Source organism: Schistocerca serialis, chromosome 4 (genome assembly GCF_023864345.2).
Source record: "Schistocerca serialis cubense isolate TAMUIC-IGC-003099 chromosome 4, iqSchSeri2.2, whole genome shotgun sequence".
Lineage (NCBI taxonomy): Eukaryota > Metazoa > Arthropoda > Insecta > Orthoptera > Acrididae > Schistocerca > Schistocerca serialis.
Window position 1 is genome coordinate 3977676 of NC_064641.1, and position 17667 is coordinate 3995342.

General features: G+C 41.1%; 1 protein-coding gene across 2 annotated transcripts in view; it reads left to right on the forward strand.

The window, feature by feature from the left end:
* LOC126473867 (neprilysin-4-like) overlaps window positions 1-17667 on the forward strand; it is a 742276-nt gene that overhangs the window by 372538 nt on the left and 352071 nt on the right. Inside the window, exon 1 of one of the 2 annotated variants that reach the window (XM_050101196.1) lies at window positions 4987-5112. The exons of the other annotated variant lie outside the window; for it this stretch is intronic. Within the exon in view, the coding sequence (XP_049957153.1) occupies window positions 5059-5112 (54 nt within the window). The 5' untranslated portion in view covers window positions 4987-5058. Of the gene's footprint in view, window positions 1-4986; window positions 5113-17667 lie in introns of those variants that run through there. 2 annotated transcript variants of the gene reach the window in all.

The following is a 17667-nucleotide window of genomic DNA, read 5'->3' on the forward strand; positions in this document are numbered from 1 at the left end:
ATTCTTTTTCAGCTAATTTAAGTATTATATTGAAAACCAAGATGCACACAGTAACAGAGGAAATAGCAGATAATATGTTTAAAACAATTAATAACTGATTTTCAACAAATTTAATTTGAATAAAGTACATCTCGGGATGAACAGCTGATGTTAAATCTGAAAAATTTCATTAAGTGCTTCTTAAACAACCACGCTCAGCCACTTTTGCACTTTGTGTGTTGCAGATCTTGGAGGGAAACAAACCCATAAGCTAATTTACTTCACTTATTTTCGTTTAACCCTGTCGTATAGAATTATATTCTGGAGCCATTCATTTTTAAGAAAGAAATATTTCATAGCATAAAGCATGAGATAAGAAAAAAATGTGGTACTCATCCACGATCGTGTTACAAAGAAATATTTGAAGGATCAGGTATTTTAACTAATCACAGTACGTATATTCTTCCAGGTCAGTCGTTGTAAATAAGCTATTACAGTTGAGAAGGTATAAAGACATGTGCAATTACTTGGATTATTTTACAATAAAAAAGACGTAAGCTCGGAAAGGGGTGAATAATGTGTCCACCAAAATCTTTGATTATTTACCCGGTAATGTTAATTGCATGACAAATGCCGAAGCTAGATTTGGAAACTATATAAACATGTTCCTTCTGGACATTTACTTTATTGGGTAGAAGAGTTTTTATTTAAAATTTTCTAACTTATTGAGTAAAAAAGTCATATGCACTTCTATTATCATATATATATATATATATATATATATATATATATATATATATATATATATATATATATATATATATATAGCTATGTGAACCTATCCACAAATGGTCAGAATGAAGTTTTACGTAAATAAAAACTAACTTCTTAATCCGAGAATTGACTCGTTCCAGGCCACTACGACATATTTTGGAAGTAAAGCATGAAATATTTAGCTAACTGAACAACTCCAACACGCTAAAGGCTGCTACAATGCAGCAGCTCTGCTTGCTCCATCGCGATACGCTTTCGATATAAAGCTCGAGGCACAACGCTGGCTTTCATACGCTCGAACACACTCGTTCTACAATTCGCGCTTGGTTTGCATCAGCTCTCTCGGAAAGTTGCTACTTCAAAGACTGACTCAGCTAATGTTTCCTTGTAAAAGCCTGCACTTTGTTTGTACACACGTCCAAGCACACACGTATCTGTAAGCTTTAACGAGCTACTGATAAGTGAAAAGCGATGAAGTGCCTCAAGCAGATTATACAGTTAATTGGCTTCTGAAATATTTCCGTGAAAAATCTCTAGCCTGTTTGCATCAAATACTTGAAAATACACTACCAGCCATTGAAACGGCAACACCGCTAAGGCGGAATGTGACGAACGGTTATTTGGCATAAAGTGTACTACATGTTAGGACACGCAAATGATTAGCATTTCAGCGCAACCGTTCATATTAGGTAGTAATAACATCATCTGTCACCTGTATGCAGTGTGATCCAAAGGATGTGCACAAACTGATGGAGCTGAATTATGCAGCAGTCGAAATATAACGGTGGAGTAGAAATTTAGAGTTTTGGAAGTAATCGTTAGCCAGTGAAAGGCGTGAAGTGTTAGAAACCACTGCTTACTCGTCAATGCTGTACATTAAAAATGGTGTCCAAAATGGTGACCATCACACTGAATCGAGGCATAACTCACTCGTAGAAAATTGTCGTGCAGACTGCCAAGTACACCTGGCATCACGCAAAGCTGATCAGACGCTGGCGAGAGATGTTTCTTCGTCGGGGACTCGTGTCACGTACACGAGGCTTTTGATGCGACCCAGCCCCTCTCCCGAAAGAAAATAAAGAGGTGTCAAATCAGGGGAGCGAGGTGGCCATGCAATTGGACCTCACCTTCCGAGCCAACGCCTGGGATTCGTGACATTGAGTACCCCGACCACCAAAAGTTTCGAAACACCAAGTGATTATGGACAATTGAAAGGAAACACATAATGAAATTGCATTTTATTATTTACTAATTGTTTATTAAGCTCAAACAATGCACAGGTAAATGCAACTATTAAATTTCAGATTCATCATTTACTTGCATACTCTTGGCATGCGATGGGTCAATTTTATCAATTGGGATTAGTCTCCATTCTTGTGTGTCCCGCTCATGATTCCTCTTTCTAGGATCCTCCTGTCCAACTCATCCTATAGAAGCTCGACTGGGGTGTTATTTTATGCTTTTCAATATTTTCCGAGCATCTAGAGGCTTCGCATAGGTGTGACACAAGCGGCGTGTACTTTTCGGGTCATTGTCTGATTGCAAGACAAGCCCTTTCCCGATCAGACGCAAACCAGAAATCTTGGCATGTCTCTGGAGAACGGCAAGACGAAATCACCGACTTCATTTCTCAAAAAGATCCCCATACCATCACAGAATCCACTCTATGCTTCATAGCTGAAATTAAGCTCTGGGGATTCGAGCGTTCATGTGGTAACAAGCGTACGAAGTGACGGTGTTTACTTCCAGATATTTCGAACTTGGATTAGTCAGTGAATAAGACTGTCCACTGTTGATATGTCGCAGCCCATTGAAGTCTTTTCTTCTTGCTAACAGGGCACAACAAAGGTTTCCTTGCTGCGACATAAACCTGGTGGTTGTTTTGTGCCTGGCGCCATCTCAGTGTTGTCTCCCTCACTGATGTATCGCTTGTCGTGTTTAGTTCAGCAGTCAGTTCACGGACAAGTCAGAATCTATTACGGTTTACTGGTCACTACCAAATACTTTACCTGGCGTTCTCATATTTTCCTGTGTGCTTCTGAGAGAGGACGATCAATATACGAGCTTGTATATCGACGTTGCTTTATGGTCTAGACAACCCCGCTGATGAAATCTTCAATTTCTTTGTCGTTTGTAGGACACTATTGCTTTATTGGTGCAAAGAGATAATCTTCACCCGCGGATCAGAAGGAATCTGCATGGCACTTTGGGACCATTTTCAGTTACTTCCGCTGGGTGTACTACCCTCTCTCGCGGTGTATCCTACAGTAATCCAAACGGAACTACAAATGAACAGAACTGTAGACAACGTACCTCTCCACAGTCGTTCCGTGTACTAGCGTCATCTGGCGTGTTTAGTGGAGCTGCCTGGACAGCTAAAGTCAGTTTATGCTAGACTGAGCAATACCAGTACGATAGGTACGTATATGTACAATAAGTATCTGTTCTATGCTGTCAATATTAATCATTATTTGAGAATACTATTCCGTATTGTAACCAATAGTTCACAGAGGTCACTCCCACCTTACTTTTTTGCAATACGCAGCATGATGTTTCCAGACTTTTGGAGGGTAGTGTACGTCGCTTACTTGCACAGAAAAGTGCTCAGGTGCCGCGTCTAGTTACATCCAACCGTACGTCCACAGAAAAAGGACATTACCTTTGCTCAGCTTAAGCTGCATGTTCACTGATTGTCCTTGTTTCTGACTCTCCAGACCTTTAACTGGCCTAGGATTACTACCAAGACCGTAAGTTCGTATTTTAAAGTTGTATTTAAGCGTCTATTACGTCGTTCAATCCCTGTGCAACATTTTGAATCGTGCTACAACCGATAGTGGGACGTATCGACAACATAATGTTGATAATTTCATCTTTGTGAAAGATATCTCGGGTGTCCATTGTGCTGTTCTCGTGGGCACGTTCCTTCAGCATAGTACGACCACCAGAATCGAGTAGCCTGCCCGTTCCCCGGACATGGGATCGATTGAAACGAACTCGACGAAACGAAGTCAACAATGACTACGTGCTGTGTGCGACTTACGAAGGACCGCCATTGAAGAGTTGGACTATTTGCAGGAGGGCTGTGTTGATGATGTCAGTGATGGTGTGCCACGACGGATCCAAGCAACGAGACATTGCTCAGGAGGGCTCTGAAAAGTCCTCATGGGAAACAGACGTTCAGACTTTTTTTTTTTTTTTTTTTTTTTTTTTTTTTTTTTTTTTTTGCGAACGAATACATCCACACGCCATATCCATTGGCTCATATCCATTGGCTGATAGTCATTTTTTTCTGTGCCAATAATTTCGAAATAAATGCCTGATGCAATACTGTTGTTCGCAGGTGTATATGTTAAATGTTAATTTGACAATTTGACACTACAGTAGTGAAGCCATAGTGACAGTAACCTTCCACTTGATACACTTACGACTTGTGAATTTATATCAGCCATACTGTCGTTGTGTCACAGCAGGACACATTTCAAGAATTCGTGGCAATTTTTGGCCTGGAGTAGTTTTTATCTATTCTAAATTAGGACGTGGAATGAACGGTTTGGGCAAACGTGCGCATAACATATAGTGACCTTGTTGTGCCACCATTGCCTCGGTTGCCTGGTCTCATTATTTTTCGTAGTTGTTGTCAGATGTATGGTGACAATTGCCATTATGTATTCGCCAACTGATGTTTTACATTCCAAAATGACGACGTAGTTCGTTGAAGCCGGTAATGTAACCCCTTTTTCTTTTAAAGAAAAGTTGTATGTACTGTGACTATATGGCTTCACTAGTGTAGTCTCAAATAAACATTTAAGTTATATTATAGTCACATTCCTTTACGACAATTATGTCGGAATATAGAAGTGTGTACATTTCATACCCAGAGCAGGTAAAAATTTCTTTACTTTCTGTCCTTTGCGATGTTGAAACTTTCAATAGCCAGAATTGAATACTGGCTGGGTGGCTCACGGGAAACAGACTAGTATACCTTCCGTTCAAGAAACCTACCAGGAAAGAGGAAGACGCGGTGAAGCGTGCACTATTGTTACGCGGTAAGGAGGACTCGCACACGCGATCGTACCTGGAACTGCCGTCGCAGACTTGTGAGGCGCGCTGATTGCTAATCGCCGAGGACCACGCCCCCCCAACACGTCACGGCTGTAGCCCGCCGGCAGCTCTGGCTCTGCGGGCCAGCCAGTCTGCTGCGATAACCCGTGGCGGCTGCGCTGGCGGTCGGCACTCCGCGACACCTTGCCTTCTCACTGTGCGTTCCGCCCCCACTGCTGTGCGCCGCTGGCGAGGAGCGGCGCCATGACGGCCGACGGCGCCAGGGGCGGCGGCGGCCACGCCGGATACCTCCCTGTCGTAAATATCGCCTCCGTCGGTTAGCGGCTTGCCTTAACACTCATGGTACACGCCAGCAAAACTAACACTAGTAGTTGTCAAGCTATGTGCGAGTATAAGCTTTCGTGACTGGTGACTGCTGGAGCTAAGCCCTTTAACACCTTCATCTATGCTCTGCTAGCCACCTTACGGTGTGTGGTGGAGGGTGCTTCTGCTGCCACTAACTTTAGCCCTCTTCCCTGTTCCAGTCACGAATGGTAGGTGCGGTCTCACCGCCAGGCACAACACTTGCTAGGTGGTAGCCTTTAAATCGGCCGCGGGCCGTTAGTATACGTCGGGCCCGCGTGTCGCCACTGTCAGTGATTGCAGACCGAGCGCCGCCACACGGCAGGTCTAGTCTAGACTCCCTAGCACTCGCCCCAGTTGTACAGCCGACTTTGCTAGCGATGGTTCACTGTCTCCATACGCTCCCACTTGCAGACAGTTTAGCATAGCCTTCAGCTGCGTCATTTGCTACGACCTAGCAAGGCGCCATATTCAGTTACTATAATTACTATCTTCCAGAATGTATCCTGAACAGATAATATTGTGAATCATGTACCGTTAAGAGCGACGTTTTATCATTAATGGATTAAAGCTAAGTATCAAACTAATTACGTCCGCTTTCTGAATTCTCATTCCTTGTCACGTTCCAGACCTCACGTCAGTATAGTTCTTCCCTCCTCACGCCAGCCTGCGTGAGCTAAAACGCGTGCATTTCGGCCTCCACTCGTAACACGGTGTTGCCTCTTCTGCTAACACAAAGGAGGAGTAACAATTCTCCATAAACATCGGTGAGAGCTCCGATTTCTCTGATTTTTCGTCGGGGACATTTCGCGAGGCGTCTCTAGGGAGAAGTTCAAATGGCTCTGAGCACTATGGGACTTAACTTCTGAGGTCATCAGTCCCCTAGAACTTAGAACTACTTAAACCTAACTCACACAGCCATGCCCGAGGCAGGATTCGAACCAGCGACCGTAGTGGTCCCGCGGTTCCAGACTGTAGCGCCTAGAACCGCTCGGCCACTCCGGCCGGCCTAGGGAGAAGTGATGTATTGTCGGACTCTTCTTGAACACACACACACACACACACACACACACACACACACACACACTCTCGAAACCTCTCCTTAACGCAGCGTCTGCCGCTGTACTTTGTTGAGAATCACCGTGAAACTCTTGCACCGAGTACATGATGCCGTGGTAAACGCGACTCTCTTTGTTGCTTGCACCTTCTCTATGTCTGCTGCAGACTAATGAACCATACTGAAGAATCTGTAGAACAAGTCTTTCGTAAACCAATTCTTTCGTGGCTAAATTATGTTTCCATTTTTCCCAATGAATCTCAGCTTGGCAACTGCTTTTCCTGCTTAAGGTTTTTAACATGGCTGTCAATCAGCGACTGTTGTATAACACAAAATTTTGAAAAACACAGCTCTCAGCCGCGAACACAATTAATTTGTGACCTAGGTTTCAGTGTCACAAGGGACACCTTCTTCGGACAAAATTAAAACTAAATGTTACAGCACAACGTACCAAAATATACGAAAGCTGCGGTCATAACTGACAGCGTCAGATAGAATTAAAATAAAATGAAACAGAGGTGCAGCGACTGGGGGCTGCCATGTGTCTGCTACAGTCAATACAAAAGTTTGGCCGGCCGGAGTAGCCGAGCGGTTCTAAGCGCTGCAGTTTGGAACCGCGCGACCGCTACGGTCGCAGGTTCGAATCATGCCTCTGGCATTGATGTGTGTGATGTCCTTAGGTTAGTTAGGTTTGTTCTAGGGGACTGATGACCTCAGCAGTTAAGTCCCATAGTGTTCAGAGCCATTTGAACCTTTTGAACAAAAGTTTGTGTTTTGTGTTGACTGTAGCAGAGGACGCATGGGACCCCCTAGTGGCTTGCACCTCTGTTGCATTTTATTTTAATTCTGACTATCTGACGCTGTCAGGTATTACCGAAGCTTTCGTATTTTTTGGTACGTTATGCTGTAACATTTAGTTTTAATTCTGTCCGAAGAAGGTGTTCCTTGTGACACCGAAACATAGGTCACAAATTAATTGTGTTCGCGGCTGAGGGTTGTGTTTTTCAAAATTTTGCTTTTCGTACTGTTTGTTCTATGTGGTCCTTCCTCTTTAGGCCGCTCCCAATTGTTACTTCGAGGTATTTTACGATCACAATGTTCCAGTCCGAGGGTGTTGATGCATCGTTTGCGTAGTTCAGCGAATCTGATTCGGGTATACACAGGGGCAACAAAAGTCAGCGATATGCACATATAAGATTGCGATAGTATCACATACACGTGGCGTAGGAGGGTGATGTATTGGCGGAGCTGTCATTTCTGTTCACATGAATCATGTGTGAAAGTGCCCGACATGATTATGGCCGCACGACCGGGAATTCACAGACTTCTAACACGGAATGGTAGTTGGAACTAGGCGCATGGGACAGTCCATTTCGGAAATCGTTAGAGAGTTAAATATTCCGGGTCCACAGTGTCGAGAATACGCAGAGAACACTACACGTCAGGCATTACCTCTCAGCACGGCCAACACGCCGACGGCCAACGGCCGAGAGCAGCGGCGTTTGCACAGTGTTGTCAGTGCTAACACACAAACAACAGTGCGCGAAATAACCGCAGAAATCAATGTGGGAAGTATGACGAACGTGTCCGTTATGACTGTGCGGAGGAATTTGGCATTAATGATCTACAGCAGTAGACAACCGACGCCAGTGCATTTGCTAACTACGACATCGCCTGCAGCACCTTCCCTTGGCTCGTGACAATACTGGATGGACCCTAGATGACTGGAAAATCGTGGCCTGGTCATATGAGTCCCGATTTCAGTTGGTAAGAGCTAATTGCAGGATTCGAGTGTGACGCGGACCCCGTGAAGCCATGGACGCAAGTTGTCAACAAGGCACTGTGCGAGCTCCTAGTGGCTCCAAAATAGTGTGGGCTGTGTTTACATGGAAGGGATTGGGTTCTCTGGTTATGTTCGGCTACTTGGAGATAATTAATTGACTTCATGTTCCCAATCAACGACGGAATATTTCAGTGTACCTTGTTTTATGATTACAATATGTAATATAATATATCTCTCCTGATTTGTGATACACAGGGGCCTGAAGACGACACCTATGTAGTGTCTGAACTGCTCGGGTAATTAACGTATTCTATAAAAAAAATACGGCTGTCGGTATTCCTTACTTCCACAAATTTACTGCCCCATCCTTCTTCAGTGTGAGGTTGTGCGCCGTCTCTAGTGATCACGTCGCGGACGGGACGATAAACTCTGATCTTTCTTCTTTTTTCTCTTTGGCATTCCTTTGTAAACAAACCACATTTTTTGTTTCAGATTACTGCTTTGTAATACTGTTAATAGCCAGTGATTTCATACTTCCACTTTTGTTTTCTACCTCGACAGTCGAGGGCTTGAAACAAGGTAATCAGATTGTGCTTTTACTGTTAGTAGATTTTACAGTGATCAGGTATCGCCCATGGGACATTATATCTGACGTGAATGAGGTATCGAAAACGTTAACATACGTCTAGTTAAATACCATGCACGCTGTCACAGTAATTAAGTGGACAGAGTCCTATTCGGAAGGACCGAAGTTCCAGACGCCTCCCGGACACACTGGTTTGGAATTCCGCGTTTTGCCTAAGCCGTACAAGCGAATGCCGGGATGTTCCTCTTGAGCAGAACGTAGTCAGTGGATATTTCCTTCTGCGGCCTTGTCCAAACGCATTAGTGCTGTCCCTAGCAACCTAACAAAGTTGCTACGCTATAACCTTGCTTCATTCTTACTTCCTTTAAAATGAACATGATAATCTATACTCAAGACATCCGTTTGTGCACGTAATTGCTTTTCTCTGCCTGCAGTAATCTTACCGTAAGTCAAAGAAAAGTAGAAGCATTTATTAAATATCATGGTTGATTTATTAGAGCACGTGATATGGGTAATAGCAGTTATATGAAAAAGATAGGAAATCGATTGTTTGTTATAGCTTAGTTACACTCGCATAAACTCACACACACACACACACACACACACACACACAAACACACACACACACATTAAGATTTCGCATGTCAAAAGAGTGCGTGTGTGTGTGTCTCTGTGTGTGTGTGTGTGTGTGTGTGTGTGTGTGTGTGTGTGTGTGTTGAAATATTCGTGCTATGAAAAAGAACGAGAGTTCAATAGAAAAAAAGTGCTGTTTTTAATTATATTACCATTGTGCCTTAGATCCTATGTTATTTCCAACTTTACAAGTTGCTCTTAATAAAAGAACGCTATAAAATCTAGCAAAAATCAGTAAAATTATAGAAAAAAAATATAATTATAACTGTACCCAACATTAAACTCACAAGAAACGGCGATAAATGTACATCCATAACAGATATTGCTTGTCATCTTTGTTCCTCCGACAATCAGAACTTCTCAGAACGTTTTACTCGTATTTATAAAAGTCACGCCACAATATCTATGGTCTTGCTATTGCGAGTCCGTATAGTAACAGTGGCGATCATTTCTTAGGATTGTGCTGTTGTTGGTAGTGAAGGTGCACGAAAGCTATTGCAGCCCGCCTTTCGCACGGTGACCTGTTTCATTGCGGCCTTACTCCTCGCTTGTCTGTCAGAGCGGATTTCAGCACCCAAGCTGTAGAGAAACTATGGCTCTTTCGTAACGGCTCTCACAAGAAAAGTACAGTGGATTACCTCGGAGTCTGTCAGCCCGCAGGATGTAACAAAACTCTGATAACAGATAAGATACGAAGGCAGCGTTCGTTTAAAATACCTCTTGTTTCTGTCAAGCCAGAACGTGTGACAGTGCGTATTTTCCACAGTTCACAATGAAGGAAGCTCTACGCCCGAGACATATTGTCTGTGTTCACTGAGTACACTGTGTGATGAAATGTCGTCCTGGTTTGATCTTAAGTTTGTTCGTTAAGTACCTGTTCAGAAATTGCGAAAACTAAACAGTTCTTTACTCACTATTATCATTCTTCTAGGTGATATCGCTTCATAAAAAACAATACCAATACATGTTTCTCTTGATTGATTATTTACAGTTTTTGTTCTTTTGGTGGCATTTCCATTAAAGTACGCAGTTTTAAAATATCTTGCATATTTCCAATTACAGACTTTGTATTTGCATATTGTACTGTTTTAAAAAAATTATTGGGTATTTCCATCTTATATTGTCCACACATTTTATGCGGAAGGTATATTACAGAGCCTTCTAATGTCACTTCATCCACCTGTCCTAATGCCTTTTGGGTATGACCAGATTCCAGGGCTCGTCTTCTAACCTAAAGAATTTAAATTTGGACAAAGTGAAGAGTAGCTGAATTAATTTGCATTTAGCTTTTTAGTGTTTTCGGCGATGTCTCCCAAGCTGCTGCTGCTTCTTTTGCAAGTTTATAAAAGTAGGTTCTGTCAAGAGGTTTGACATCGGATTTTAAACAAAAAGTCTTGCCCATGATGTAATTTTCCACCATATGGTTTATTTGCAAATTCTGATACACTTCCACTACTGGTTACAATATTCACATGTACTAGTTATGACAACAGTTTCTAGAGCAGCCCTCAAAACACGTCCGCTTCCTATCATCCACGACAACCAAGTGCGTCGTCTGCCTCGAGACGTCAAAGACGTCGTAAAACCTCCAGGTTCAGGCTGGAGTTGTTATTCTGGATTTCGTTTTCATGCTTTTGCCACAGGTGAATACTATCACAAAAACTACAAAAATGTGAAACTTGAAGGTTGAGAATAATGCTTACAATAACTATTGTTGCTTACTTACGAGAATATGATGTTTATATTGAGCTGAAAATGGTATATTAATTTGACTTCAGCGTGTTTTCCACTCTGATTGTCAATGAGGTGTTTTGCATTTTTGTGTTTTCCTACAAATATGTTACATGTGTTTTATGTTACATGTCAGGATTTATAAATAACAAAAGTAATTTTGGTATGAACATGTTTGTGAATCAATGACGCTTTTTAATTAAAAATTACAACACAATTTTCATACTTAAAATATAGGTATTTCTATTTGGGATAGAACTGACGAAAGTTAGGAAGCATTTCAGTGTCTCTAAGTTTTCGGATGAGACATAAAATTCCAAATGATGATTCAGTTAATAATTTAACAGTATTGCATAATTTGTAACTTTCTTCTTTTGATTCGTTATTGAGATTGACCTGGCTATTTCTATGATGTCAGCGCTCAGAGGTCTGTTTACATGTAATATGCATTTTATCTGTTCCAAAAATTTATGTTTTCTTGATTACTGTGTGGTTGCAAATTTGGTTGTAAGTCTACGTTGAAGATAATTTTCGATATTTCTTGTCTATAGAACTTATAGGGTGCCGACAAATGTTATCTGTCGTAATACTGCGGGTACGGTTTGAACAAATTGTAAAGATGAACTAGAAAGTTTTACTTAATCTACCGATACCGTCTCCACAATGTTACAGCCTCTATATTTTTTACCAGTAGTAGCATAGCAAACTGAATGCTTTTTAGGTATTTTCTTCCTCTCTTCCCACTTTATTTTTTTGTACAGGACCCGGCCGATTTTCTTTGCTATCCGTTCCCAATCTAAGCGTGTGATCCGCCTCTAATAACGTCGTCGTGTTGTCGACAGGACGTTAAGCCCTAATTTATTTATTCATTTACTTATTTATTTGTTACTTGCAGCAGCAAGATACCTGACTGCATCTGTAAGACCATAGTGGGGTAACATACGAAACTGCCATGCCTCCAATACCAAACCACATGTTATCCTGGCCTATATCGTGAATTGCGTCATGAGGATTTTCATTTGTCCAAAAGTGTTGATCGCTAAAATATGCTAATCTCAGCTTGCCCTTTTCTCACATGATATACTGCAAACTACAGATGAAGGGCACCTGGCAGATTCCATCTTTCTAGATTTCCGGGAAGCAATAGATCCGGTGGGCCATTGCAGGCTGTTAACGCAGGTACGAGCATATGGAGTTAAGTTCACAGATATGTGAGTGGCTCGAAAACTTCTTAGCTAATAGAACCCAGTATGTTGTGAAACGTCCCATTCCGACTTTCAAAAATCCCTACAAAAGAATGGCCCTGACTAACATTAACCTATACCTTTCACAAATCACTTACCTCACAAAAATCTTCGTTACTCGAACTACTGCAACACAGCGAGCGCCACTACTGCCAGCTAAATAAAAGATTCTAACTACTGGTAGGCACTAACTACTGATAGGCATAGTTAGCAAATGAAAGATTTTGATAGAGAACAAACAATGTATTTACCTTAATAGTGTTCAAAAGTCATATATATATATATATATATATATATATATATAAAATGGTTCAAATGGCTCTGAGCACTATGGGACTTAACTTCTGTGATCATCAGTCCCCTAGAACTTAGAACTACTTAAACCTAACTAACCTAAGGACATCACACAAATCCATGCCCGAAGCAGGATTCGAACCTGCGACCGTAGCGGTCACGCGGTTCCAGACTGAAGCGCCTTTAACCGCACGGCCACACCGGCCGGCTATATATATATATATATATATATATATATATATATATATATATATATATATATATATATATATAATCAGTTCATGATATCCAGTATTACAAATTTATTCTTTCTGGCGGACACACGTCCAGATCGTCCGCTCTCAAAACTCCGCCATCTCACTCCCCACATCCACCACTGCTGGCGGCTCACCTCCAACTGCGCAACGCTACGTGCTGTTCACATCCAGCTGCCCAACACTAGAATAGCAAATATTCCAACAATGCAAACCAGCCACAGGCTTCACACAGCACAGCCAGTGATTTTCATACAGTGCGCTACGTGGCGTTACCAACATAAAAAGCTAAACAGACCACTTACAGTGGTCCTCGACAGAGATTGTTCATCAGAGACAAGTTCATCGTCAGGAGTGCCCCAGGGAAGTGTGGCAGTACTGCTGTTATCCTCTGTACACGCAAATGGTTTGGTGGACAGGGTGGGCGGCAATCTGCGGTTCTTTGCTGGTGATGCCGTGGTGTGCGGTAAGGTGTCGAAGATGAGTAAGAGGATACAAGCCGACTTACACAAGATTTATAGTTGGTGTGATTAATGGCACCTAGCCCTAAATGTGGAAAAATGTAAGTTAATGCGGATGGGTAGGAAGAAAAAAAACTGCAACATTCGGATACAGTATTAGTAGTGTCCTGTTTGAGACAGTCAAGTCGTTTAAATATCTGGACGTGATGTTGCGAAGCGATATGACATGGAACGAGCACATGAGAACTGAGGCAGGGAAGGCGAATGGTCGACTTCGGTTTATTGGGAGAATTTTAGGATATTGTGGTTTGCATGTAAAGCAGACCGCATATAGGGAGCTGGTGCGACCGTTTCTTGAGTACTGCTCGAGTTAATTATAAACAAATCCCCCTCGATTGCACAAACTGCCTGGTGTTTACCTAGGTTTCAGCGTGGGTAACTACGCCTTCTTCAGAAGAAAATAATACAGCTTGCCTAAATAGGCATAGTCAAAGGCTAAAATCAACACCTACAGCGGCAAGACCCCATAATTTTTTTTTTACAAATACACGATACATATGTACCAAGTCAATAATATTACTTATCTCAACCCTGTGTGTGCTGCCTCACCCCAGCCAACGTACGATGGTCACAGACTCTCCACCGAACTCAGAACTTTTATGGGGTCTTGCCGCTGTAGGTGTTGATTTTAGCCTTTGACTATGCCTATTTAGGCAAGCTGTTTTATATTTCTTCCGAAGAAAGCGTGGTTACCCACGCTGAAACCTAGGTGAACACCAGCTAGTTTGTGCAATCCAGGCGGTTTTTTTTTTTATAATTATTTCGATGCTTACGATTGCTGACGCGCTTCAATGCTGAAAGTTCTTACTGCTAGAGTGTTTGGGATCCGTACCAGGTCCGATTGAAGGAAGACATCGAAGCAATTGAGAGGTGGATATGTTATAGGTATGTTCGAACGACACACAGATGTTACGGGGATGCTTCGCGAACTCATCGGAATCCCTGGAGGAAATGCGACGTTCTTTTCGAGGAACACTATTGAGGAAATTTAGAGTACCGTCATTTGAAGCTGACTGCCGAATGGTTTTACTGCCACCAACGCAGACTGCGCATAAGGATCTTACAGATAAGATACGAGAAATTAGGGCTCATACCATACGGAGGCACATAGACAGTCGTTTTCCCCTCGCTATATTTTCCAATAGGGCAGGGGAGGGAATGACTAACAGTGGCACATGGTACCCTCCACCAAGCACCGTAGGTACCTTGCGGATTATCTATGAAAAAGTAGGTGTAGATGTTTAGACTTTTGGAACACTTTTGAAGTGTTGGCCGACTCACCACAGTGTTGGTCTCTTCTTCTTCCCTATGGCGATCGAGTTTAGGGACTTTTTACTCCTTTAAGAGAGCCTATTCTGTTACCAAAATACAAAGGATCTGCCGTTGTTCAAAGAAAAGCGAGCGCGTGACTGCGATAGAAAAGGTGCTTACGTTATCTGAATACGCTCACGAGTATCAGAGATCCATCTCAAGAGAAAAAAAAAGGATGGCGTTAGAATGTCATTGTTCATTTGCTCTCCAGAAAGTAAAATTAACCCTTTCGGATCTGAATCTTTTCTGGAGGAAGAGAAATTATTCTTTATGCTGTAGTGCTCATGTGTGATTTTTTGATGATTTAGATGCAAGATCTATACAAAAATATCTACCGGTTTTAAAAAACACCTTGTAAAGTTGGCACCTTTTTATCGTCTAAAATAAGAAATTTTGAAATATTCACTATTTTAATAAATAAACTGACCGTTAATAGTTACAATACAATATAACAACAACAATAATATTCATTTAAGCAGTGGAATATAACTAACCAACCACTTCTGTGTATACTGGCGGTCACAAGCTGCTGCACAGCGCTTGCTGACTTGATATTTTTGTAGCGAAGCTCAACAGTTGTCAGCACTTGTACATGATAAAAAGATGGACCATTCACAAATGTGCACATGAGGTTTTCAAAGGGGAAAAAAATTTTCTGTTCCAACTAAGAGACAGTAAAATTTAATGAACGCAGTTCTAGCCAGTGGGTAGGAAAGTGATGTAAGTAAGTTTGTTGTAAGACTGTAGAAGCTTAACGTGTGTTACTATGGCAGTATTGACATATACGGTCTCTTATACATGTCGCAGTGCTGTGATAGCATATTTCCTTAAATTTGGATAGCAACAGAAGATTTTCATGAACGACCATTCAATTACAATAAGGTGGAACTAGTTAATAAGTTTTATACCAAGGCTGTGAAAAAGTACCTGTCAAGCTACAATTCTGTCCGGTTCAGAAGTACTTGGATAAAGCAGTGTAGTAGGTTTGTTACAACAAAAGTAATTAATAATGAAATACCTCTGACATTTCACAACACTCTACCGTCCTATAATGTTTTCGTTTTATTTTCTGGAAAACTTTATACCAGAGCTCTGAAAAGGATAATACTAATATCATATCCTGGTCCTGAGCCCAGTATCTCACTTATTGTGGAGGCATGTTGACTGAATATTTCAGGCAAACAGATGGGAGGGTGCTCTACACAAAATGAAAATTGGATGTCTTGGTCAGGAACCTGTTAGCAGCTGATAGTTTGTGCCTGGCATGTGCAATGATTGGCGTTGAGAATTGTGTGAGTAGTGTAGTACTTGCCTTTTACATTATTAAGTAAAGTTTTTTTTGGAAGAATTTATAAATTCTTAAAGGACAGTTCTACACAGTAGATATAAATCGAATAAAGTTAGGCAGTTTTAAGTAGGCTGAAGCATCTGGCAGTAGTCACCGTCATCTAGTTTTTTCATTCTTTCTCTAAATTACTTCAGGCAAATTGTCGGGCACCACCGACTATCTGTCCCAGGCTTGTCAAACTATATTTGTAAGCATGTAAATGTCTCAGAATACAATTTTTTCTTCTGAAACTGCAATATCTACCGTAAAATGTTCGGTACTCTTTTAAAAGAGACCTAATTAACGAATATAATTACTACAACTACCACTAATGTCTTAATTAATTACCGGGAAGACAAATGGAACTAGACTATGGTAACACTGTACCTTCGCAATTTTCGCTCTACGTATAACACGTGTCCCACACGTAGATGGAAAGTTTGTAGCGGCTGCAGACATCTTTATATATGTTTCGTACGTTTCAGTATCTTAATTCTTCAGATAAATTCACAAACTGAACTTACTTGTGAATTATATCTTACCAGCAAATAATTTGGTGAAAATGTGTCGTTAATACACCATGCTGCCCCGTATCTAGAACTTCGCATACAAAATTCTGTCGTTAGTTAGTTCATTAGTTTCATGTTTTGTAGGTCAGTTGCACGTTTAATGGTAATGATGTGTGACGAATCATTTCACATTCACATTACAAATTAATATATAAACATAGCTAAATTCTGACTACTCACAAGCTTTTTCTTCCCTACAGATGTTAATAACTAATTCCTACCCACCACTTTTTACACATTACAGAAACACAAATTCTTCTGCGGAGTAGGAGGAGTCGTCAGGGAGAAACTTTTTCAGTTTGTTTCCAGACTGTTTTTGCTCAATGTAAGACATTTTATATCATTACACAAGTGATCAAAACGTTTGGTCGCAGCATTGTGCAATCATTTTTCTGCTAAAGACAACCTTAATGAAGAGCAATGAATGTCTTTTTTTCTTCTGCTATTGTAATTGTGGACATCATTGTTCCTCTTGAAAAACAATGAACCATTTACAAGAAATCTGATGAGGGAATATATATACTGTGAAAAAGTAATCAGAATCCCTACTTAAACAGATGCGTACAAGATGATAGCGGTGAGCAACGCATGGTATTCTAACAACACGATTATAGTCAAAGAGGGCTTCCTTTCTTAAAGATAAATTACCCAAGAACATTATTTCATATGACTTCATTGAGTGAAAACACGCAAAATATGTCAACTTGCTGATCTGTCTCTTCCCAAGATTTACAATGATTCGAAGTGCAGATACGGCTGAGCTAATTTGTGTCAGGAGTTTCAAAACGTGTTTTTTCTTCTAAGTCTCACCAATATCGGCACCAAAATTTTTTGAAGATTCCATCGTAGTTATTATTTCCATCACCATTTGTTACTCTCGCCATTGCTATAGTACGTCTAGGTGTAAAGAACTGAGGATTTTTTTAAATCGAAAGTAAGCCTATTAGCAGAAAACCACTAAATAATACTTTTAAGAACATTATTTTGCCCGTTCTTCTATTGCTGCATGTATTTTTGCATGAATTACAATACTAGTATTAACCCCAAAAAGAGCTAATTGTGCATGTTATATACTAGGTGCAAAGTAGTTTACATATACGCGACACTAAATGTGAAGACTGTGCACAGCATTGACGTTACAGTCACAACCATTCAACACCATCCTGGAAGAGAATACTTTGTTTCAGTTGCTTGCGCTTA